This window comes from Pezoporus flaviventris, unplaced genomic scaffold (assembly GCF_033815535.1).
Source record: "Pezoporus flaviventris isolate CSIRO_AGI_PZ_B2104156 unplaced genomic scaffold, CSIRO_AGI_Pfla_v1 ptg000129l, whole genome shotgun sequence".
NCBI lineage: Eukaryota > Metazoa > Chordata > Aves > Psittaciformes > Psittacidae > Pezoporus > Pezoporus flaviventris.
In genome coordinates this window covers 2,942,533-2,968,942 of record NW_026892677.1, presented here as the reverse complement: position 1 = coordinate 2,968,942, position 26,410 = coordinate 2,942,533, and the positions used below count along the sequence as shown (strand labels likewise).

General features: G+C 43.9%; 1 protein-coding gene across 2 annotated transcripts in view; it reads left to right on the top strand.

Annotated features, from left to right (window-relative positions):
- Nucleotides 1-26,410, top strand: part of DOCK1 (dedicator of cytokinesis 1) — a 315,244-nt gene that overhangs the window by 283,002 nt on the left and 5,832 nt on the right. For both annotated transcript variants that reach the window (XM_061478569.1, XM_061478568.1), the window contains exons 47-51: nucleotides 89-226; nucleotides 3,653-3,798; nucleotides 8,477-8,675; nucleotides 13,792-13,945; nucleotides 18,850-18,995. In XM_061478569.1, coding sequence (XP_061334553.1) covers nucleotides 89-226; nucleotides 3,653-3,798; nucleotides 8,477-8,675; nucleotides 13,792-13,945; nucleotides 18,850-18,995 — 783 coding nt within the window. The remainder of the gene's footprint in view (nucleotides 1-88; nucleotides 227-3,652; nucleotides 3,799-8,476; nucleotides 8,676-13,791; nucleotides 13,946-18,849; nucleotides 18,996-26,410) is intronic.

Sequence of the window (26,410 nt, the reverse complement as noted above, 5' to 3'; positions counted from 1 at the left end):
CCCTCATGCAACATACTTGGGAGTCTCGCCCTAACCCTTCCATTAGGAAGGACCAGGCAGACTGAAGCAGCATAACTCTGCTTTCCAGATCCCGTTCCTGGCGGAAGGCATCCGGATTCATGGGGAGAAGGTGACGGAGGCGCTGCGGCCGTTCCACGAGCGGATGGAGGCTTGCTTCAGGCAACTGAAAGACAAAGTGGAAAAGCAATACGGGGTCCGCGCTGTCGTAAGTTACCTGCTAACTTTATATTTCCTAGATATGTGGAATCCCCTTAAATTCCAGGCTGTTGTCTATTTCTCTGTTATAATTGCCACTGATGACAAAAGCAGGGTTGATGCAGCATTGCCTGCTTGTTCTCAGTGGTCATCAGATTATTAAATACTGAGTGGATGCTATTAAAGATGCTGAGAAAGCCTTAGTGCTTTCATTTCGCAGCATGGGAACAGTTCCTAAAGTGCCTGAAGTCAAGATAATTCTTCAGTTTTTAAGGAAATGGGTTTAAATAAACCAAAACAAAATTTCCATGGTTCTCCTAGAGCTGAATGTCACCTTTCCATAGATGTAATTCCTTCTGACACATGAGGGCTGTGCTGCTCTAGAGTTTCATGCAGCCTTACGTACTCTGGTACCACCCTAAATGCAGGCGGGCAGTAACAAGATACCTGCTACTTGATGGGATTTCATAGTGCTGGAGTTTCTGCTTTTGCCATTCCAACAAGCTGTTTTCAGTTGCTGCTTCATCTTTAAGGCACAGCCAAGTATTTGGTGGCTTTTCCAGTGGAGGTCTGTTTTGCACTTGAGTGTTACCCATGAGGGAGGAAGGCCAAAAGCCAACATACAGCTGCATAATTCATAGAATCATGGAACAGGTTGGGTTGGAAGGGACCTTAAAGCTCATCCAGCTCCAACCCCTGCCACAGGCAGGGACACCTTCCACTGGAGAAGCTTGCTCCAAGCCCCTGTGTCCAACCTGGCCTTGAACACTGCCAGGGATGGGGCAGCCACAGCTTCTCTGGGCACCCTGTGCCAGCACCTCAGCACCCTTAATGGTTAGAGTAGCTCTAGGACTGGCGACGTGGAGCTGGTATCCTAAGAATATACTCAGGGCTGCCAGGGTGAGCTTTATCTCTCTCTGCTGGAAGCTGTGACAGCAGTGGTGTAAAAGTGCTATAACCTTTAGGTTTCTTTGTGGAATGACAGCGGTATTTGAAACCTGCATGTGCTGTGCATCTCTTCCCACTGCTCCAGAAAATAAAGCACATAGATTTATGAGAAAGGACCCGTCTGTCCTCTTACCACAGAGGTATGTGGTACAGCACTAGGATGACTTGGTAGACAGCCGGCTTCCTCCATCTGCCCTGTGGTGGTGAGTTGTGGATCCTCTCCTGCCTTATGGCTCTGCAGGTCCCCCCACCTCAGCACGGGGACACCCCATTCACCCCACTCCCGTGGGCAGCAGGATGGCAGCACAGGGTGCCGTGGTGGCTGTAAGCCTGCCCTTGGCACATTGGAAGTGCCAGGAAGTTCTGGCATCCCCCCCTTTGCTGCTGAACTTGGAATCATAGAAGCACAGAATGGTTTGTGTTGGAAGGGACCTTAAAGATGATCTAGTGTGTGGTGGCTTCCTTATGAGAAGGCTAAATTGCATGGTTGCCCCAGTTGGGTTGGATCATCAGTTTTGGAGAGGCTATGTCAATTCACGTGCATATTGAGACAGATAGTACTTCATGGGCTCAGATGTTGAAGGTTACCTTTTGCAGCCATGAAGCTAAAAGCATCTGCAGTTGTGGTTTTCACCTATTGTCTGAAAACAGTGTCTAAAGCACAGCTGCACAGGGAGGTGACAGATGACCTTTGCACCCTTTTCATGCCCTTCCTGCCTTCCCATCCTTAAACCTTCCAAGGCAAGAATATCAGAAGGGAGCTCCATCGCAATCCAGCCCTTAATAAATTAAGAAATAAATGATTAAGAAATAGAAAAAAGGAGAATTATACCAATTAGAAGTTCTTCTCTGTTTCTTCTGCCCCTAAATGAGAAGCAGACACTAAACTGATTCTAAAAAGAGTGAAGGAATCAAGACATGCCTAAATAGCCTTCAAACAGCACCCTCCTCATCCAGTTCTGGTAATGGTCACTAATGGGCACATGCCACTGAGTTTGTGGATGTTATGTCAATCACATCAATGTAAACAGGATGTGAATTTGGTTCCAAATTGCCTATGGAAAATCCCACAGAGGTTTATTCTCAGGAGTGGATGGTGCAGGGTACAGGGAGGGAAGGAACTTCTGCTTTCTGCACAGTGAGTTGCGCAGAGAAGCTGTGGCTGCCCCATCCCTGGCTGTGTTCAAGGCCAGGTTGGACACAGGGGCTTGGAGCAAGCTGCTCTAGTGGAAGGTGTCCCTGCCCGTGGCAGGGGTTGGAACTGGATGAGCTTGAAGCTCCCTTCCAACACAAACCAGGCTGGGATTCTATGCGATACAGAGCATCCTGGGCTAAGGGATTGGGAAGAAAGATGCTGCAGCAGGCAGGACAGCAAAGAAGCGCCAAGTGATGTCCTCTGAGTTCCCAAAACCTCAGTGGAATAGCGTATGCCATAGTGTATGCCAGTGAAGTATCCTGTTGTATTTTATGATAGGCCTTCTTTCAGAGATTAATTTTCACTTTTGTCTATAGTGGTGACTTTTTTTAATGGGAACAGTGAGATCTTATAGGGAATGTGCGAGCCTTTATGATACCCTTCTAAGCGGTGTTCTGTTTGTAGCCCTTCAAATCCCATCTTGGCAATATATTTAAGAGGAGAAAAGTTCTAATAGCAATTTATTTCCAAGGAGAGCAGGAATAATTGACATTAATGATACTTGTGTGTCAGTCATTTCAATGAAGTATGACTTTCAGTGGAAAGTCATACTCAGGTGGTGTTATCTTTCTAATTTCACTCTACCCACCAGTAGGAATTGTCAGGATTGATGGAGTTTTATCGCTTCTGTCTTCCTTGTACAAGGCCAATTTGCCAAGAGCTGACAGGGTGGAAAATATACCTGTAATTAAACAGCATGAGCTTCTTATTTGTTGACTGAAAGAGTTCAGTTATTTTATGCATATACCAGTTATTAATGACTAACAAAGCTTGCATAAATATTCAGAACTCTGAAATTGTCTGAAACAGCATAAAAAACCTTTCATAGATTTCCTTCTTCACCTCGATGTCACTCTGTAAATTGGCTCTCTTCACATTTCTTTTGAATATCTTTCTTTCTCTTTTCCTTTTTTAAGCTCCATTTCATTTAGATATACTGACAGGGCAGTGAATTCAGACGTGAAGATGGATGAAAACCAAAGTTATTTGTAGAAAGCTCCTTTTCAAAGCCCAGATGTAAAAAAAAGTGTGTAAATACCATTGAAACAAAGAAATTATTGGAATATGATTAAAGTTATACGCGTGCCTATGAGGACCTACATATTTCTTCCAAGTCCTTTAAGTGGATTTTCTTTGGAGTTTGTTCCTTTGTTGTTAAACACAATGAATAATTAAATCACATCAAACTCTACATCGAAGAAAAGCCATGGAACATCTCCACGTTCCTTTTGGTAACCAGATGTCAGCTCTACTGTGATTTAAGAAGTAAGATCTTGTGTTTCTTCGTTGCAGCTTTCAAGTCTGGATGACAGACGAGGCAGCCGGCCACGGTCTATGGTGAGATCCTTCACGATGCCATCATCTTCAAGGCCCCTCTCTGTTGCATCAGTGTCTTCCATCTCCTCTGACAGCACACCTTCTCGACCTGGCTCGGATGGGTGAGTAAGAAATAACCCTTCAGGTCTTACCTCTGTAAAGCACGGTTTAGTGTGCACATTGGTAGTTTGAGGATCATCACCACCCCACTCCAGATCTCAGTGTTACTCTTTGCGATCCCACTGACTCCTCCTGTGTGGCAGCAGGATAGTGGTTTTCTCTCATAAGGAACTGTGGGGTGTTTTAGTTGGGACTTTTCCCAGTGTATTTTATACCAGACTTGGTTCATCATCGTGTCCCACAAACACTAATGTGACACAACAGTGTGACTAACTACTGTGGGGTAGGCATGGTGCTTTTAAGTCAGCCTTGGCTAAAAATACCCCAAACTATACAGACATTTATCTCCAGATATATTCTTTGTCCCTTTTCTAACCATGAACGTAATGCTTTCCTGGATTCTCTTTATAACAAAGTTAAACAAAATCCCCTAAGCATTCAAACTAAAAACCCCAAACAAGCAGGAGATAAATGATCCCCTTGTAAAGTACCCCAGGTGTAATAGGTCAGAGTGATGTTGTCCAAAGTCAGTGATGAGACGCGTGTTCAGCCAGCCCTGTCGTGGTAAAAACGGGTGGATCTTGGGAGAAGGAAGGGATTAGCTACCTGCTCAATCATTTCTGCTCACTTCTGCTGCCAGAGGAAAAGCTGCTTATGGCAACATTGTACTTTGAGACTTATCAAGATATTTCATGCGAGAACCAGGAATCCTGTTGATAAGCGCTGTCTCACAGGCACATCCCTCAAAAGAACAGCATCATCTGTGTGCTTTGTGGGGTTCAGAAGTTTCCTTCTCCCTCTTCCTCCCCCCAGGTGTTCCCATAATCCTGAAACTTAATATATGACCAAGGAGGCAGGTTTTTAAAGCCTCCTGAAGGGATGCTAACTTAGGACTAGAAACATGAGTGTCCCCTGTGAACCTTCAGAGGCAGTTTCTACCTGACCAGGGTGTAAAATGAAACACAGCACCTAAGGACCTATATGATACTTCCTTTGATTACAGTTTATTTACCCATTGGGAAGAACTGCAGCTCAGCTCCATCGCATTACCCTCCATAATGTATACGCGGTGAGTCATGGTGATATAAATGTAGGACAGCAGAGATGAGAATGTGTTTTGACTTAATTCATCCACGAAAGTTGTCTTGCTGCATCCATCCCTGGATAGCAGGCGACTTTGTCTCAGAAGAAAAATACTGATTCTTTCCTTCTCTGCATCCACTTCTTTATCTATTTCCCTTCAAAATCGGTATATATAATTTAATTTCTCCTTGGATGCTCTTTTCTTAACTTTCACCTCTCCATCCCTGCTTTGCTGAAGGAGGTGTCACTCAGCAGTTTGGGAGCATCTCAGGAGTCCACTTAGTATGTATATTAAAAAAACCCTTATGAAGATCACAGTGTAGCTCAGCTCCTACTTCAAGCCCGGAGCAATACATCTGGAATCCGTGTGAGGAAACTATAATGAACAACTGTCATCCCTGGGAAAACCGGGGGAAAATGCTCATTTGCTTGATCAGCGGAGCAAGAGAAATATCATCAGATGTAAAGAACATAAGGACCTCAAAAATTCAAATGACTGTAAAAATCGTATGGGTGCTTTGTCACTACTAACTTGGAAGAAGATCCCCCATGTACCTACCCTAGTTGATTTGGTTTATGGTCAGTTGTCCTCTCTTGCTTTCCATTTCCCCCCTGTTCATATGTTAATTCTGAGATTACAGATGGAACTAAGAAACTATTCAAACCAGAGCCCACAGATTGTTTTGCCCAGCTCATCCACCTTCTATTTTATGCCATCTCCAGCTTCTCCTGCTTTGGAGCTTTTAAACAGTAAAAACTCAAAGGAGACATTGACATAGTATGTGTTTTACAACTCCCAATGTATAATGTGTTTTACAACTCTATGTAAAATAAAACCCTGACTTTAAAAAAAGGGCCTTGGGTTTATTCCCTGCTTAAAAGGGGACTTAGAAGTACAAATCTGAGCACTTCTAAGCAGTGGCTGGAAGTGGGGAAGTCCCAGTATGCCTGTGTGATGAGCCGTCTGTTGAAAGTCCTAATGTACTTCAAGTAGGAGCACGGCGTGATAACCCATTTTATCACCCATACATTGCATACAGATTATTAATAGTCCTAATAATAGTAATGCCTGGGAGGGAAGCAATTAATCATTGTCTGAAGAATGGCAATTCCTCTTGTAAACTTGCAATCAGCCTACGAGGTGGCTGTCACTGCCCTCCAGCAGCTAAAATAAGCAATTTGTGGGTAAAACACATGGTGTTTGGAGAGCTGGTGTCTTCTGGCCCAGGCATTGTGGCCCTGGGCGAATCATCACCCTCCCTTTTCCCTATCTGTAGAATGGGATGAAGAAAGCTTGCGGTTTTGTCTCCCAAACCACATGGTTTTGGCTTTGCTTATGAGGCATCATGGCTCAGGGGCCTCTGCCGCAGGTTGGAGCTTCTTTGCATCAAATGAGCTAACTCAGGATAAAGACTGAATGGCTTTGAGTGCTTCAAACATAACAAAGAGCAGTAATTTTGGATACTGCTGCTGATGGAGGTCATTAGGTACTGCAAATTTCAGTATTTCAATCATAGAATCACAGAATACCCCATTGGAAGGGACCTCAAGGATTACCCGGTTCAGCCTTTCTAGGCAAAGCACCATCGAAACTGGATGTCCCAGCACCTTGTCCAGCCAAATCTTAACAGTGTCCAACACTGGGGAGTCACCACTTCCCTAGGGAGATTATTCCAATGGCTGGTTGTTCTCATTGGGAAAAATTCTCCTCTTGTGTCCAGTTGGAATCTCCCCAGGAGTAATTTGTGCCCATCACCCCTGGTCTTTTCCATGGGACTCCTTGTAAAAAAGGAGTCTCCATCTTCTTTGTAGCCACTCTTTAAATACTGGAACATGGTGATAAGGTCTCCTCTGAGCCTTCTCCAGGCTTCTCTGAGCAAGCCCAGCTCTCTCAGCCTTTCCTCATGAGCTTCCCAGCCCTTGGATCATCTTCATGGCCCTCCTCTGGACCATCTTCAGCCCATCCACACCTCTTTTGTGCAGTGAGACCAAAACTGAACACAGTTAAGATTGTGGCCTGTACGTGCATGCGTCCCCATGGGATGGTAAATACTTTCCCAGTGTTAAAACGTAAGCTGGTTCCTTTTTTGGGGGGGGCTTTTTGGTTTGGTTTCAGTTTTGTAACATGATGAAAACCTGTCAGGGTACAATCAGGTAAAATCTGACCAAGGTATGGTTTTGGTGTATTAGTTTATAATGTAAAATAAATCATAAAATACTTTGTCTACCTAAGGATGTTTTAGCTCAAGAAGAGCAAAATACCTACCTTGTATTTAAATTAGTCATTAACAAAGGTAAGATAAGATTCCTTTAAATTAGCTAAGAAGAGTTCCAATATTACTCCAGAATAGTGCTTTCCCTATGCAACAAAAACTCTTTGGAATATGAAGTTTTCCTTTAAAAGTTCCTTCAACCCCTAAAGATTTTTTTCCTTTGTAGCCAGAAAAATAATAGTCATGAACCATAAAAATTGCAGAGCTGATGGCTGTAGTACATCAAGCTTGCCTGTATTCATGCACTTGAAGCATTCCAGGTGGGAAAATACATCTGGGTTTTGGAAGCTAACCTTGCCCTTTGCTAGCATCTGGCTGATTTGTCATTCTGGAGTGTATCTGGAACACCAGAACAGCTTAGCTCAGCCCTCCTGGCTCCCCCTTACCAGGGCATGCTGTAGGGGAGCAGAAGTGTGGGTCTGTGACTGTATGTGGGCACTCATATGGATATATGTCCTCGAGTATATGATTATGTATATAATATAAAATCAAAATGCTATAAAAATGCATGCAAAACCAAATACACAAACAAGGTGTTATTAGAGACAGGAATGGGGCTCGTGTCTGTGGTTAAACCTCTGTACCTCCTGCTTTTGTGCCCCATACAGGTGTTTCCCTTGCATTAGGGGTGATGTTGTTTGCTTTTCAGAGAGCAGGTGCTGTAATTGTCATGAGTTACAAGGATAAAAAGCATTTTGTGTTGTGCATGTTGCACAGAAAATCACTCCACCTCTGCAAAGCAATTTCTGAGCTGTTATTCCTTCTCTGGGGAATAAATACATCCTCTTTCTCCACCCAAATGAAGCCAAAAAAAATGAAGATCTAGGAGGAATTTGGGCACTTGGCATTGGTAGACCCATGGACTGCATCTACCAGGGGTGCAGGGAACATAGGAGTGACATTTCTTTAATGCACTGTGCAATTACCTGTGCTTCTATAGCGCTGCTTTCCAGGTGGGTGCTGGCACCCGTGCCAGGTGTAGTGGGAGTGCTGGATGGGAACCTCATTGTTATGTAAACCACATGCAGTGGAACTCAGGAGTTTGTGTAGCTGTAAACCAGTTAATTTACTGCAGAGCAGGGAAATACCCACTATTGGGTCCTCAGCAGTAAATTTTATTGTAAGGCAATTATGATTGTTACAACCTTCTGCCCCCTCCTTTTCTCTCTGCTGAGTTGTCCTGGCTTAGCAAAGCATCACTGACTCAAAGGATCATAGATGATTCTGTGGTTCTATGAAAGGAGACTTTGGGAAACATGCAAACAAAAGTTACATGTTTTCCAAATGGTATTTTACTGCTCTAACCATCAACAATTTCCTTTAGGTTTGTGCTGGAGCCCCTCCTGCCCAAAAAGATGCATTCTAGGTCTCAAGATAAATTGGACAAGGATGACCTAGATAAAGATAAGAAAGAAAAGAAGAAAGAGAAAAGGAACAGCAAGCATCAAGAGATATTTGATAAAGAATTTAAATCTACTGATATTTCTCTGCAGCAGTCTGAAGCAGTGATCCTGTCAGAAACGGTAACTTGATTTGCAAGTAATGCTTTATCTAATCCTGAGCAGTGTTCTTTCTCTTTTTAAAGAAAAATGGTGATTTGGGGGGATTTAGTTTCTTTTTGGACCAAAACCATCTCCAAGGGAATATGCTACGATAGTAATATATGTGATAATGCATCAGAAACACAGGGTTTATTTACAGGGTAAAAAAATCACAGTCTCTCGTAAGAAAATCTTAACCAAAAGCTGTATAGGACTATTTGATAAAAGGAACAGATGGTATATCCTAAGTAAAATAAATGCTACCATTTTAGCAGCCGTTTTTATGTTTAAGGTTCCCCATAGATCCCGATGGGTTTCCTTATATTTCAGCTGACTGCGGCAAGACACTGTTTGGTGGGAATGTTACAAGGCCATTTTGTGTGTGGCAATTATGCATTCTTGAAGGCTGTTTCGAGCAGAAAATCATGAGCGGTTCCAGTGGTGGCTGTGTGTAAGGAGAGTAACTACAGGACATATCTCTCTTAAGCCCTCTCCCCTTGGCATGTATTTAATTCACTGAAACTATCCTAAAGGCTTGGGTAACGAGAAGTTTTAGCTCTGAAGCTGAAAGCAAGGCCATTTGAAGCTGGAGCAGGGATTGTGTGAACTACGTGTAACCCCCAAATCCCTGCCTGGACACCTCTTTGGAGGCCAATAGTTTACAGTTTGCCCTTCGGAAAGAAGTGCAATGTTGTATCAGAGCTTTGCACAAGTACTTGTAGAGCCAGCATATAACTCAGCAGAGTCTTGCTTTGGTGGCTGTGCCATTTACATTGGACTTGCAAAACGATTTCTCCCTGACTTGCAGTAAGTAGATCCTGTAAGTCTTTCTCTTTGCTGTTTGTAGTGGCATGTTACTCCAGTTTTCAGCCATTGTTCCTCTGTTTTCTGGGTTTGCTCCTTCTTTTCCACCCGAAGATGAGCTTAATGTCTCAGATGTGCCTTCTAACAGCTGGGAAGATCAGAGTTGTTCTGTCTGATGTGGACCCAGTGTGAGCTCAGCAAAAACCTCAGATAAAATCCCCTTTGCGCATCTCAGGCTTTTCACCCAAACTCCTTTGAATCCAATGACTTTTCCCATTGAATTCAGCACATTTAGGATCAGCCACGGTTGGTTTGAATGGAGCTTTCTCCTGCCAAAGCCAGCCAGGTCAGCATCATTAGAGTGTTTCCAGACAGAGTACTTTTGGTGAGATTTCCATATCATAGAATCCCAGAATGGTTTGTGTTGGAAAGAACCTTAAAGCCCATCCAGTACCAGCCCTCTACCATGGGCAGGGCCACCTTCCACTAGACCAGATGGGAGGCATCCAAGGATGCTGGAGAGCTGGTTGGTGTCACTGCAAGGTCACTGTCATCTCTGAGAGCTCTTGGGCATTGGAGAAGATTGCTTATGACTGGAAAAATGCAAATGCTGGCTAGAAAGGACCTGTGAACCCTTCAAGGCATATCCCCATTTGTTGTCGGAGGAACAAAACCAAGCAAAGCTCGACATGGTCTGGCTCAAGTTTTCCACTCTTCCCAGTGGAGCTTTCAGTGCATGACTGGTATGACTGATACTCCACTGCTTATAGTGAGGGAGGGGAATCAAATGTCAGAGGTAGTTACTTTCAGCTTCTTGAAATCCATGGATCAATAATAAGAAAAGGAGTTTGCTGGTGAGAGGAAAACTCCTCTTTCAGTATCTGCAAACTCCTTGATGAGCTCCAAACCACCCGAGTCAATTTTAAATGCTTGCTGTTAGTGCAGTTTGCTTTCTCTTGCAGGTGAAATAGAGGAGCCACTCTCTTGAGCTCAGTTTACAAGAGCGGTTGGACAGTTCCCACTGCTGTCTTCAGGAATTTTATACATATCATGGCAAGCAGCTTAAAGATAAAACTTGTCTTAAACTCTTTGCGCTCTGCAGACGCGTGCCCTTGTTAATGATATAAAAGGGAAATGCTTATCTTTTGTGGGTAAGAATTCAGCTTTCCCGTTGTTCTTCTTTTGTGGGCTGAACTCTGTAAGTTCCCTTTTTAAGTTGAAATTACTCCCAGAGCACTGGTACTTCTGTGTTTCATGAAGAATAAGGCGTTTTGATTTCTCTGGCATGAATAACCTGGAAGCAGAAAGTTTGTGAGAAGAAAAGGTGACGATGCAGTGGAAGAGGAGGAAGATTAGAGGTGAGGTTTTTTCCAAAAGAAAAAAGTTGGAATCCAGATTTTACCAGAAATTGAAATGAAAATGAAAGATTTAAAGAGCTTTAAATGTGAGATTTTAGTATTAAACTACTATTAGTTACTAGATTTTGTATGATAGTTACTGGATTTGTTCTGTTGAGAGGTTAGAACTCCCTTGTACCATCACTAATTCCATTACAAAATTTCAGTTATTTGGTGAATTTTCTGATGGATTCTGAGTCCTGACTTGTCAAATATTTGGGGGCTTTACAGCAGAAGACATTCTTTTCTTTAGTACAGTGACAGTTTATATGTATCTTCAAGAGAATGAGCGGAAGAATAACATCCAGCTTGGATTTGCTAACACCAGATGGATCAAGCCCATCTTTCTTCTATGGAGGAGGCTGCTCTGTGGGTAGGAATGACGTGGCAGACCCCAGACGTGCTGACTACAGTGTGACTTATGGCACATCTGACACACCATGTTCTCATGAGCAAGATTGGGTGATGAAGTGTGGTCTGAGGTAGTGCTGAAGGGTACTCAGCAGCCTGGAAAACCAGTGCTCAAAATTGTCATGGATGAGATGGAATTGAGAGCATGTGATGGATTTGGGTAGAGAGATATGTCAGAATAATGGATGTGCAGGAGCACAGGGCATGGTCAGCCTCTTAATCACTGGCTTCCATCTGTGTATTAGTAGGTGGGTTCATTGTGTGTCACTTCTGTTTCATAGAATCATAGAATAGTTCGGGTTGGAAAGGACCTTAAGATCATCCAGTTCCAACCCCTCTGCCATGGCCAGGGACACCTCACACTAAACCATGGCACCCAAGGCTCTGTCCAACCTGGCCTTGAACACTGCCAGGGATGGAGCATTCACAACCTCCCTGGGCAACCCATTCCAGTGCCTCACCACCCTCACAGGAAAGAATTTCCTCCTTAGATCCAATCTAAACTTCCCCTGTTTCAGTTTGAACCCATTACCCCTTGTCCTGTCACTACAGCCCGTAATGAAGAGTCCCTCCCCAGCATCCAGGTTTCATCAGGTTTCATCCAGGTATCATCACAGGTCGCAACCAGCCCGTGCCAGTTACTGGCAGATAGCAGGCTTGTGCTTGGTGGTACAAAAGTCCAGTTTCAGCTATTCACCCCACCATGCACATCTCACAGTTAGCTGATGCTTGACCACACTCGGATTCTAAATCATTCTTTACCCACTACAAATAGGCTGTTAGCAGGGGTTTGCTTTCAGAAGGGAAGGCTGCAACAACCTTAGGTGTGAATCCATTCTAGATCCTGTTTACCCACTACTTTGTGCAATGTACTTGCAAGACTGATACCAATTTTACAGAGAGTATCAAGTGAGACGTGCAGCAACGTGTCCGACAGTGGCCATTCCCATCTCTGCAGAGCTTCTGCTATCCTTCGAAGATGGAGTTCTCTAACAAAATGAGTGTTTCCATCACTGTGATGGATTCTTTTATATAGGAGTTTGGGTTTTTTTTTCCAGTAACATAAATTGCAATGGAAGAACATGGGTAGATTATAAAACTGTAGAATCATTTCTTGGAGCTTTTATATAGTCTTTAAAAAGGAGTATTCAGAGGCTGTTTTGCCTCGTTACATGGCTTAAATAGTAGAATAGTTAGGGTTATAAAGGACCTTTAGATCATCCACTTCCAATACTTCTTTCCAAAATTCACTGTACTCATCATGAATTTATGGACTGATCAAAACCCAAGCCCTAATTACAGAGGTCTTGTACTGCTATGATCATGTCAGAGGATAACCTAAGCATTTCGGTATGTGAAGATGGTCAATAATGCCTTCATAGTTTTCTAAAGATTTAGATCTCCTTTTAAGTATTACATAAACTTCTCTAACATAAATTCTCATTGTTCATTCTTTGATTCTGTGATGGCAAACTTAACACTGAAGCCAGGAAGTGAACAGAGCACTCAAAGGCTTGTGTGAGCAGTCAGAATAACAGGCTGCTCGTTTTATGGACTTAGTGGCATTTAACATCACTCACTATTGATCTTGCTTTTGTCAGACCAAAAAATATTAGCAATGGGTTCATCACGGATTAGTGGTCTCCAGAGAGTTCATATTCCCTGGCAGAGCCATGTGAAGCTTTAAGAGGACCAAGCTCATCAGTCACAGCAGAAATGAAGGTTTATTTGAGATAAGTAGCTACAGAGCAGGTTAACCTGGGACCTTGATTCTAGTTGTTGAGTTTTCTCTGGATTTTGGCATTGCAGATTTCCTAATCGATTCCTGTGGTTTCCTGAGTTGCTTTCTTATAATTACATGCCTCTGAGAACGTGATTCCTTTGCTTATCCTTTATACTAAAAATATGCTTTAAAAGATCTTGGAAGAAAAAACCTTTGGAGTGTTAGAACTTGAATTTTAACATCAGGAATATTTCTGAGAGGTCTTGATGAACTCTCCACAAGACGTTACATACATTGTGGTCATTCATTTCCCACGGAAGGGTATCAGAGACACAGCCTTTTGTACAAAGCCTCTTAAGGTTTGTTTTGTGAAAACAGAAGGAAGCACTCCTCCCTCACTTCAGATTTCTCCTTTGCAACACACAGAAAAGATTCTGAATGCTGGATAATGTTGTGTAAGGATATAGACTATAGACTTCCTTGGCTGCTACGAAGCAAGAGTTTGGGGAATTGGCTCGTTGCTTCAGGAAAATACGCCAGGCTGCAGGAAGGTGTATGCCTTAAATCACATTGTGGTTCCTTGGGGGAAGGGGAAGACTTGGAGCTGTGAAATACTGCATTAAATCAGAAGTACTGTGTGTGTTACCATTGCCTTATTACTGTTTAAGAGGTAGTGAGGAAAATACGGCAATCCCAAGCTCTGCTTTCAGTAATGCATTCAGCATGCATTCCTTTAATGTGTCTGTTTCTTTCCCCCGTGCAGATCAGCCCGCTGCGGCCACAGAGACCAAAAAGCCAAGTCATAAACGTCATTTCAAGCGAAAGACGCTTCTCCGTCTCTCCATCACCTCCCAGCTCCCAAGTGACACCACCCCCAATAACTCCACGGACAAAGCTTTCTTTCAGCATACAGTCCAGTGAGTCTTCAGGCTCTTTTCCTAGCAAATCCTATGTAAAAGAACTTGTAGTGGGGAGATGTGTTGCCTAAACATAGCGTTACACTAAGGTTTGAGTCCTTTGCGCTGCTCTTTTTGCCCTCACCATGGGATCGCTTGCAGGAACAAGAACTTGCCTCTTAACATCATGCTCCTGGCATTTGTCAGAAGCAATTATTTCACCATTTTCCTAAAGCAGAGTTGTTGGCTTGAAAAAGTTGCTTTTCCCTGTCAAATAATCATTAACCATTTCTTTCGTATAGAGTAACTGTCAAAAATAGTGTTGGACTTGATTCTGTATTGGATTTGGGGGGTTTTGGAGCATTAAAGGCTCAGAAAGAAAATCTTTTAATGTAATTGTACTTGAAACCAACTTTATTTGCTGCTTAGTGAGTACAAGGCAGGAGAGGGGAAAAAGCCAGTCTTTTTGATGTATTTTTTGACATTAACATCTATCACTCAGTTTTTATAGAATTGTAGACTCATAGAATAGTTAGGGTTGGAAAGGACCTTAAGATCATCCAGTTCCAACCCACCCTGCCATGGGCAGGGACACCTCACACTAAACCGTGGCACCCAAGGCTCTGTCCAACCTGGCCTTGAACACTGCCAGGGATGGAGCATTCACAACCTCCCTGGGCAACCCATTCCAGTGCCTCACCACCCTCACAGGAAAGAATTTCCTTCTTATATCCAGTCTAAACTTCCCCTGTTTTCTGTAAAATATCACCTATTTTCTTCAGTCTTCAGGAATGCCTGTTGCAAAACTGGGTGTAATACAGCACCTGTGTCTGTGCCATTGTCCAAAACCTGCTATTCAGAGGTTTTAATTGCTAGCATGGGATAAAACAGTAATGTATTATCTTTTGATATGCTTGATACATGTACCCAAATGGCTAGTACAGTTGTCAAGAGTTCAGAGAAGTTGGTAAAGGGGAGAATAGATGCTCAGTTTTAAGAAGAAAGTGTTGTTCCATCAAGGTCTCTGTTTTATTTGTGTCTTGTGGTACTTAAAACCCTTACCCTTAAACAGTGGTTTGGAAAGCTCCTGTTGCCGGTTGCAGATACACATCCTGTGAGCTGGCATGTGTTTATTCTACAGATCTATAGCAACAGAACTGTCTTCTAAAGGCACGTGGCTTTGCTTTAATGATTTGAACTTGTTGATTGCAGACGTGTGGAAGAGGGAAAGGCAAGAGGAAATCAATGCAGCATTTCCTTTGCAGAGCCAGGCATCTAAGCCAAATATTGTTATAACACTGAACTCTTTCTTTTCTTTACAGTTTTGATAGCAAGAATCTACCAGCTAAAAACTGGAAATACAGAGAAGTATATATACTCATGCAAAAGATATTCTTCGAATTGGATTAGTTCTTCCTGTGTACATTTTATTAAAACTAACTTGTTTTCTCCTTTAAAAAAGTATTTGAAGTTATCACATTTTTCTGCACACAGATCATAGAACCATGGAATGGTTTGGGTTGGAAAGGACCTTAAGATCATCCAGTTCCAATCTCGCTGCTCTGGACAGGGATGCCTCACCCTAGACCATGTCGCTGTGGGCTCTGTCCAGCCTGGCCTTGAACACTGCCAGGGATGCAGCATTCTGAGAATATTTAATAGATATAAATAAGTATAAATACTATATAGAATCATAGAATGGTTAGGCTTGGAAAGGACCTTAAGATCATCCAGTTCCAACCCCCTGCCATGGGCAGGGACACCTCACACTAAACCATATCACCCAGGGCTTTGTCCAACCTGGCCTTGAACACCACCAGGGATGGAGCATTCACAACCTCCCTGGGCAACCCATTCCAGTGCCTCACCACCCTCACAGGAAAGAATTTCCTCCTTAGATCCAATCTAAACTTCCCCTGTTTAAGTTTGAACCCGTTACCCCTTGTCCTGTCACTACAGTCCCTAATGAAGAGTCCCTCCCCAGCATCCCTGCAGCCCCCTTCAGATACTGGAAGGCTGCTATATATCTTTAAATATAAATAGTATATAATAGTAAATAATATATATGTACTGATGTTTTATGAGTGTTACATAGAACAGGTTCAGCTTCTTTCCCCTAATTGAGGATTGGTCATGATAAACGATTTTAGGAATTCCAAGGATCAAGAAGTTACTTCAATGCATAAATTGGCTAAACACAGTTAATGGGTTGCGAAGTAATCCTGCTTGCTTGTTAGCTGGCAGTTTAGGAGAATGGAGTGTAAAATCTGATCATTAGGTTAAGATGGAAAAAAACAGGCATCTAACTGATCTCCTGCCAGCACAGATATTCTCAGTGGCCCATGTAAGGCAAGGAATAAATATTCAGAGCATATTAGTCTGATGAAACACCTTGAATAATGACAACCAGCCTGAAATGATGAGTAATTATTTGTGCAGTGCCTGAGTTAGCGAGGTGTAGTTCAGCCGAATGGAGCAGGAGGAAATGAATAGATCTGTAGCAAATAGATCTTGAAACACAACTGAAAATGACTGCAGTTTGTGTCAATACCTATTTCTGCAGAAGGGTTGGTGACTCCTGGATTTCATTAAACTGTGGGAGAGATTAGCTAGTCAAGGCAAGTAGGTTTTTGTCATTATAGAGCATTGTTGTTCTACTAAATAGTTTGCCAGACAATGCAAATGGTGTTGTTAATGCATATTATAAACTATTCATGTGGATGGAAATACTCTGTCCCCATTCAAAGGGGTTTATTTCTTGCTGTTTTGCAAAAGGATGAGGTAGTGAAGGTGCCAGCTAGGAACACAGTGGGGGCTGCAGAAAATTAGTGCTACAATGTAGGGAAAGGGACAGAAGCAGAGCAGAACACAGTTGCACAGGTAGCTGGTGACCATGTAGGTTGTTCAGAGTATTGCAGATGTTAAGTGTTGCCTCCACACCTTGTTTCCTCTGCAGCTCTAGTGAAAACATGGCTCATCTGCCTTTCCATTGATCTTCCAAGTGCCAACGTTAAAGAAACAAAGGTTTTGTATCATTCCTAACAAATTCGGTCTTACCATCTTCTATTAATACCTGTTAGTCTACATGTAGTCTTAGAATGGTTTGGGTTGGAAGGGATCTTAAAACTCATCCAGTTCCAACCCCCTGCCATGGGCAGGGACACCTTCCACTAGAGCAGCTTGCTCCAAGCCCCATCCAGTGGCTTAGATGGAGCTGGTTGAGATTGTGATATCCTGTAAGATACAAAGATAAAGTGCTCAGGGCAGTTAAATTCACTTTCTCTTTGGGTAATAGTGTGTTGTTATATTCATTTTCCGTTTTCAAGCAAGGAATGCGTATAGTGAGACCTAAAAACATGGCTTGTTTGCAGTAAATCCCAAATGAAGGTTTCCCTTTCTGAAGCAGGCTTCAAGGTTCTGCTGAAGTTCTGGCTAAAGCTACAACACTGAAGAAAATGCCATTCTCCAAGCATCTCCCAGTATTATCCATAACTGCATGGAAAAAACAAATAGATCATAGAGAGAGATACAGAGAGATACATAGTTGTGGATGAGGCATGCAGGATGTATGTCGAGGAGCTGTTTTGTGAGCTTTATGGTCTCCAGTGCCTCAGGATCTTTAGATGTATGATATGGCTGGGAAATTCATATGGAATGAACAGGGAAGTTGGGCAGCATTAATGATTAGTTACAAATGTGCGGTGGTGGATTCCAGTTACGTGTTCGATGACATGAGCTCAGCAGAAACAGATTCTGATGGAGATGTTTAAAGGAAAGTATTATGAATGTTAAGGGAATGGAGAAATGCTGTTTATATAGAAAAGGAAGGATGTAGAGCAGGGACACTGGAAAAAGCAATAAGGAATTGACAAACAACTCTTTTCAGCCTGATGTAGAAGTAGCCACTGAAATTTTGAAGTCCCGGGGTGAAAAATACTCTTGTCCAGACATAGGTGAAAGTTCAAGTGAAAGGATGAAGAGGAAAATTACCGTTTTCAGTGACAAATCAATACAGCCACCTCACAGTTAAATTGTGTTAGCGAGAGGCCATTTGGAGGAGCCATAAAAGGGTGCTTTTGGTGAGATACTGAAAGGAACCTTGCAATCAAAACACCTGCATAAACAAATCCTCCCCTCGCTTCACAAATCACCCCAGTGAAATAAAAAGAACTTTTTCTTCATTTCCTAAATCAAAACGCTTCCCTAATTTATAAGGAACAAATTAAGTTTTACCTCATAGAGCTCACAGTGGGTTTTGCCTGTATTAAAATGACTGAGTTGCCCTGAAATACACCGTGGGTAGATTTCGACACCGAAACCAATGTATCACTCAGGCCTCAATAAACTTCACTGTCCCTCAGGCTATTCGCCTTTACAGCACCTACCTGCTAGGATTTATCTGCTAAGAGAAGGGAACTTTCTAGCCGGCAAACAGCAATAATAAATGTTTTGTACTTTCTCTTGCGTGATTTTATTTACTCAAGGACCGACGACTGCTCATTTATTATAGTTACCTGGACTTGGGAAGTTTTTGAGGGAGATGTAGTTAATTATAGGCTTTCATTTGTGCATTTTATTAACAAGATGCTTTTATTTTACTGAGGGGAAGCAAATAAAGCTCAGCTCGGTTATGTTTTCTTAGTGCACTTACCAGAACTTCTGTTGAAGTGTGAAGGTGAAAATGCAGAGCTTACAGCTGAGAAAAATTACATTTGCTGAGCTCTGAATATTTTGGCAGGAGATCTGAAGGAAAAATCATTTTCTATTAAAAAGAGGGCATCATTCAAGTAACAAAGATGAAGACATAGACAAAGCGCGTGTGTAGCGTTACGGCAGTATCAACGCCATCGGAGCTCATGTAGGAACCTGGATCTTTGGATTTGATTCAGTTACTGAATGAACTAACTCAGTCTTGATCTTTACAGACCTGGAGCTCAACGGTATGTCCAGCTCCGACATCCCCGACGTTCCTCCTCCTCTGCCTCTCAAAGGAAGCATGGCCGATTATGGGAACCTCATGGAAAGTCAAGACTTGATCAGCCCAACGACCTCCCCCCCTGCCCATCAAAGGGTGAGTCCCAGAGAGGATGAGGATTTTCTGCAGTTTTCTTTGCCTTTGTGCCCTGAACAATCCGCAGGGAGATGGAATTCTGCTCGTGGATGTTTCAGATCCAGGTCCAGAGATTCCCGCTGTTCCAAACAAGTGCGTAGAGCATAAGGGGAACAGCATCACTCAAAGGGACCAACCTGAAGGGAGGTCGGATTCATTCTGGTGGAGAGGACAAGCAAAATGCTGTTAGCTGTGTCAGTGAGGGAGCTTCAACCAACAGGATATAGTCTCAGCAGCAAGTTAGATTTAACAGCCTTTAAATCCTCAAGGAAGAAAATAAAACACGTATCTGACATCTTTCTTTTCTGGAGCTATTTCTTATCGCCTCTTATTTCCTAGAGGCAAACACATGTGCCCCCTTTGAGGCAAGGAGCTCAGAAACACTCTTCATCAGCAGCATTGTTGTAAGCTTTCCAAAGAAAGCTGGCTTTTTCAGCGTCTTCCTGTATTCTGGAAGCATTTAAAACTAGTTTGGTTCTTTTCTTTAAAGCAGTGCTTTACAGCAGGGCCATTTATTTTCTTTTTGAAGAAAAAAAATGTGTGTTTAAGGAGTTGGGGGAGGATGACCCTGGCTGGATGCTGGGTGCCCACCAAAGCAGCCCTGTCACCCCCCTACTCAGCTTGATGGGGAGAGAAAATACATACGGAAGGCTCAAGGGTTGATATAAGGACAGGGAGAGTCACTCATAGGAAACAGACTTGATTTGGGGAAATTAGTTTAATTTGTTGCCAATCAGAGTAGGATAATGAGGAATAAACCCAAATCTTAACACACCTTTCCCCCCACCCCTCCCCTCATCCCAGGCTCAACTTCATTCCCATTTTCTCTACCTCCTCCCATAGAGTAGTGCCAGGGAGACGAGGAATGTGGGTTGTGGTCAGTTCATCCCACATTGTCTCCGCTGCTCCTTCCACATCAAGGGAGGACTTCTCACATTCTTGCCCCCTCTACCATGGGGTCCCTCCCACAGCAGACTGTCCTCCAGGGACTTCTTCAGCGTGAGTCCTTCCCATGGGCTGCAGTTCTTCATGAACTGCTCCAGCATGGGGTCACAGCCTCCTTTGGGCATCCCCCTGCCCTGCTGCGGAGTCCTCCCTGGGCTGCAGGTTGATACCTGCTCCACCATGGACCACCATGGTCTCTTCCTCTCTTTCTCCACACACCTTGTGGTGTGCAGGGCTGTTCCTCTCACATAGAATCATAGAATGATTTGGGTTGGAAAGGACCTTAAGATCATCCAGGTCCAACCCCTCTGCCATGGGCAGGGACACCTCACACTAAACCATGGCACCCTCTGTCCAACCTGGCCTTCTTACTCTTATCTTTGGCTGCAGTAGCTGTTATGCAGGTTTTCCCCCTTCTTCAGTACATTATCACAGCAGCAGGGCCATCCTGGGGCCAGCTGGGGGAAGCTTCTAGCAGCTTCTCAAAGAAGCCACCCCTTTAGTCCCCCTGATGGCAACATCCTGCCACGCAAACCCAGTACCAGGGCTTTTCTTCTCTTCCGCTTTGGAACGTGTAACTTTGGCCAAGCTGTTGTTTTGTGCAAAAGCACCCAGTGGTAGTGATTCTTATTTGTTTGCAGGGGTGGTTTGCAGCGTTTCTCTGCAACGAACTTCTATTGAGTAATCTGCTTTTCAGTAAATGTCGTGCTTAGAGAAAGCATTTCTGATCTCAGCAGAGGAGAACAGGGTGCCCAGAGAAGCTGTGGCTGCCCCATCCCTGGCAGTGTTCAAGGCCAGGTTGGACACAGGGGCTTGGAGCAAGCTGCTCTAGTGGAAGGTGTCCCTGCCCGTGGCACGGGTTGGAGCTGGAGGAGCTCTAAGGTCCCTTCCAACCCAAAGCATTCCATGAGTTTAGGAGCTCAGTTTTAGCTCTGGAATAGTTCTGTTTAAGACAGACTGTCACAGTGCGCAGCACTACACAAGTCCAGCTTTTCCATGATTGAACTTGTAACTGCATTGCTGCAGGAATTTGGTGTTTTCATTCTGAATGATGAAAAAAGCAAATATAGAATTAACCTCAGGAATATGAATAGTGTCATTAAACCCACCAAGTTTTACACGTTTTGTGCATACATTGAGGAATTCTCTGCTCTCATCCTCCCTTCTCAGTTCTTCCCCATGGCTGGATGGTTTCAGTAAATACTTTCACTATGGTTTTTTTGCAACCCCTTTTCCTCTAATTCCCATCAAAATGTACTGAGCTCTTACCCATTTCCCAGGCTTCTCTCTCAGGGGCCACCTCTCGCTTGACCTGAATTCAGGCCTCTAAGTGGAAAATTACAGGAGGGCTGCGAGGAGTCGGGTCTGAGGAATCCATCTCCATGAAGAAACCTCAGGAATTCAAATGAGGTTTCCAGTTTCTCAAACTGTCTCTTGTGTGAGCTCCAGGGTAGTAAATTCAGTTCCTATGATATAGGTGCTGGTAGTAGCTCGGTGTTGTTAATGAGAGTTCACTCTTCAGCTAAAAAGCACTAACAGTGAGATGATCAAACACATGGTGAGGAGTAAAATCCCAATAGCCAGTTTCCTTTTTCTTGCTGCACCATCCTTGGAACCATTCAAGACCAGGCTGGATGTGGTTCTGGGCAACTTGATGTTGAAGATGTCCCTGCTCATTGCAGGAGGGTTGGACTGGATGAGCTTTGTAGGTCCCTTCCAACCCAAACTATTCTATGAGGCTGTTTGAGGAGCTTCCACTCATGGCCGAATGCTTGATATTCACTGTACTGCCTGCAAATGCCATCATGCTGTGATGGTTGAAGGCCAGACCTGAAGACAACTCAGCTTCCAGCCTTGGTCACGTTGCTATTGAGGATGTGACCTTGTGTAGCTCCTGTACCTGTCATGAGCAGGGTTTCTGCATCATTTAATGGAAGTTCATAAAAATAGAAGCAATATACTGTTGGGTTTTTGCAAAGTTTGATTCAGCTCAGTATTTTTCCTCTTTGCAGCCTTCATTGCTCAGATTCCCTCCACTTTCTTTTCATATATTTTATAATAGAGATGGAGCCCGTTGTGTAACATCCAGTGTTGAAGGCCCTCAGGATTTAAGCATACCTTAGAAATGCAGTCAAATACAGGCTGTACATCATTAGCTCACTGTCCAAGCTTTCCTTCAGCATCTGTATTTCTATAAACCTTCCAAGAGGAGGAAATATGCATTCAAAGTCTGCAAAATGGAGCTAAAGCAGATTTGTCACAAAGCCACATGTATTAGTCTTAGAATTAATTTTAGGGACGGCTTCTAGTCTTATAACAATCACTCTGCACATCTATTTCATCAGGCTTATAGGAAGGAAGCTGTTAAAGAACATCAAGAAAATGAGTAGTGCAGGGCATGAAAGATCAGATGGATAAATTCTTATTACTACTGTGATTAAATCCCACTCCACAGTTTTTAATGCCTTCTGTTTCATGGGTCAAATAGCTACATATTTCATAACTTTATAACTCTCTGTCTAGTAAACTGATCATCATTTAAATTACACAGACTTTGTATCAGTGAAGAAAAATCAGTTTAAAATATTGTAGATAAGATTATCTTAGTAGCGTTTAGAATAGAAACATTTCCCTGCAAGAGAAATTACTACACTGTTTGCTCTGGTTGCCTTGCAGTCAGTTATGAAAGCCAGAAAAAGCTGCTGTAGTGAACTGAGAAGCACGCAGTGATATTTGCATCAAATACATCAAACACAACCCTGGCAGTGTTCAAGGCCAGGTAGATACAGGGGCTTGGAGCAAGCTGCTCTAGTGGAAGGTGTCCCTGCCTGTGGCAGGGGGTGGAACTGGATGAGCTTTAAGGTCCCTTCCAACACAAACCATTCCATGATTCTATGATCAAATCAAGCTGCAGGCAATAATGTCATTTAGTGTGTGAGGTGGTGATCGTAGATTATTTGGACTCCACTGTTAACTTGGTCCACCTTAAGTCTTTGATCCAGGTGATCTTCTAATTACATTTTTCTGATTGTCCTCTACCTGTTGTTAACTGAAACCCTTATGTATGCATTCTTGCACTCTATGATTTGTTCTGCTAAAAATGCTCTTGATAATATATGGGATCGTAAAAAAAAGAAGTCTATGACTCCTTCAAGGATTATTATTACATCAAGGGATTCCTTCAGGCAGTTATCATCCTTTACGGGTTCATCCATACCCTTGCATACCAATCACCCCCCTGCTTTGTATTCACAGCGAGAAGGGAAACTCAAAGAAAATAGGCAAAGGAGCACTTAGATTTATAATATTGGCTATAACACTTACTAAGCTTCAGATAATGGTTTGGATGAGAGCATATCGATCAATCCAGCATAGATAGAGAGCTTGGCAAGGAGGGACAGCAGAGGCTGAAAGTGAGGACCAGAACGGTCTCGCCTGGCTGATGACAGTGGAGTTTATTTTGTGTCTCTGGGATCCTGTTGCACGAGGAGCATGAGACTGGTTATCTGGGTATAATGGAAGTGTTGAGATAGAAAGGGAAACCAGGGCAGCTGTTCGTGTGTTATGATGCATACACCATCGTATATCATTGTGTCTCACATTAGCTGCACTGAGCAAAATGGGATCTTAAAGGCTTCAGCAAATGTATTGTCCTGATGTGGACAGAGAGAAATCAGGGAGCACATAGAATCATGGAATGGTTTGGGAAGGGACCTTAAAGCTCCTCCAATTCCAACCCTCTGCCATGGGCAGGGACACCTTCCACTAGAGCAGCTTGCTCCAAGCCCTGAGGGCCTATAGGGATGCTGGGGAGGGACTCTTCATTTGGGACTGTAGTGATAGGACAAGGGGTAACGGGTTAAAACTGAAACAGGGGAAGTTTAGATTGGATCTAAGGAGGAAATTCTTTCCTGTGAGGGTGGTGAGGCACTGGAATGGGTTGCCCAGGGAAGTTGTGAATGCTCCATCCCTGGGAGTGGTCAAGGCCAGGTTGGACAGAGCCTTGGGTGCCATGGTTTAGTGTGAGGTGTCCCTGCCCATGGCAGAGGGGTTGGAACTTGATGATCTTAAGGTCCTTTCCAACCCTAACTATTCTATGATTAAATAATTCTATAATTATATACATTAATATTATATTAATATAATCAGTTATATTAAATTATGAAGTTGACTTTGTGGGCTGCGTTTGCTTACAAATGGAAAGAAATGTCTCCTCTCTGATACTCTGGATTTTCAAACCCAGGCTCTCAGACCAAAAGGTTTCCCATGATACACAGCAGTATATAATGTGCCCAAAAGAAGAAGCTAAACTGGGGGTTTATTTACCATCTCTTCGTTATTATGGCCTGTAGGACATGGGAAGCACGGCAAGCCCGTCCTCCAGTGCAGTCTCTAGCACTTCCCTCCTCAGCCAGGCTTTGTAGGTTAAGCTTTCTCCCAAGCAAAGAATGCCTCAAAAGCTCAGAGTCACTTTTTAATAAGTCTCACAATCAATGCGCTGCCACTGCTTATTACAGGGATTTGAGGGGAAAATGGGTTCTTCTTCTGCCTGCCCAAAGGGATGGAGCCCACGCTGTGTCCCTGAGCAGCACCCTTGATTTTGTTTGGGAAGGGGCCGTGGGATCAGTGTGGGATCAGGCTGCGGGGTTTGCTCTGCCCGATTCTTAATCCATTTCTTTATTGCTCTCGCAGGACCCAGGCCTTCAGTGAGAAATACAGTCTGAGCCTGGAGTGGAAACCTAATTCTGAGGGTATTGCTCATAGCCCTGGAGGTCTGTTTCTGTACGAGCCAGAGCAGGAAGGCAGTGCTTTTGCAAATCGGGTTAGCCAGCGCGGTCTCAAATACTAATAGCCTCCTCATGCAGGAATGTGGTTCAACACAGGGAAAATGGCATTAGCTGTGGTTTAACACAGATGGCAGGCACCAGGAGCAAGGTACTCCCCTTGTAAGGGGAGGTCTCTGCTAGGGCAAGCTCTCCTCCCTCATCTGCTGCCGTCAGCCCCATCGGAACGTCCCTCCAGGGAATGTCCCACTGATCCCCCAGCCAGGGTCCTGCCAAAGAGCACGAAGGGAAAAATCATAGAGTCACAGACTGGTTTGTACTGGAAGGGACCTTAAAGCTCACCCAGTTCCAACCCCTGCCACGGGCAGGGACCCCTTCCACTAGAGCAGCTTGCTCCAAGCCCCTGTGTCCAACCTGGCCTTGAACACTGCCAGGGATGGGGCAGCCACAGCTTCTCTGGGCACCCTGTGCCAGCGCCTCAGCACCCTCACAGGGAAGAGCTTCTGCCTAAGAGCTCATCTCAGTCTCCCCTCTGGCAGGTTAAAGCCATTCCCCTTGTCCTGTCCCTACATCCCTTGTCCCAAGCCCCTCTCCAGCTTTCCTGCAGCCCCTTCAGGCACTGGAGCTGCTCTCAGGTCTCCCCTTCAGGAGCCTTCTCTTCTCCAGGCTGCCCCAGCCCAGCTCCCTCAGCCTGGCTCTAGAGCAGAGCTGCTCCAGCCCTCGCAGCATCTCCATGGCCTCCTCTGGCTTCGCTTCAACAGCTCCACGTCCCTCTTGTGCTGCTGCCCCAGAGCTGGACCAGGACTGCAGGGGGGTCTCCCCAGAGCACAGCAGAGGGGCAGGATCCCCTCCCTGAGCTGCTGCTCATGCTCTGGGGGTGCAGCCCAGCACACGGGGGGGTTCTGGGCTCGAGAGCACACTGAAGCCGGGTCATGGGGAGCTTCTTCTTCACCCACGTTACCTTCTCTTATCGAAGCACACTCAGCAAGGGCAGCTGATGGCCACGATGCATATTCAGATGAAACTCTCATAGATGAAGAATGGCAGCAGAGTTTCAACAGTCATTTTCCATTGGTTTCCTCTAGTATTTTCCATCCAATTTTGCTCCCTGGGTCAAACAGCCAGTTAGCTTCAACTGTTTATAATTTGGTTCAAATTCGGGGATTTGGGCTGATTCTCTCTGCTGGCACATTATTGCTGCTTCAGAACGGGAGTGCTGTTCGGACATGACTTCACACTATGGGTTACTTTTCATTGCAGGTATTAAATAAGCAAGTTGCTGCTTGTCAGGTGTCTCATCCCCATACTAAAAACAACGGTGTAAGTGAGAAGGAACAACTCAGAGCTCAGGATGTGAAAGCATTTACACAGCCCCGTGTACTTGACAGCCTATTTACATCTCATTTCTACTGCTGCTGACCTAATTAGATCTGTTAATCCTTCCAACTAAAGTGCTTTCGATTGGATCTCTATAGCTTGACATGTTGATGACCATTTCGTTTCAAACAAAAATAGTTACCCGGGAAGAAATCTCTTGCAGTGCCCCAAGGAGCATTTGGGGGAATCAAATCTTGGCTGATTTTTGGTGGTGGTGATGGTTTTCAATAGTATTTTCTGATAGGAAACGAAAAACATTCTCGTTTCTTA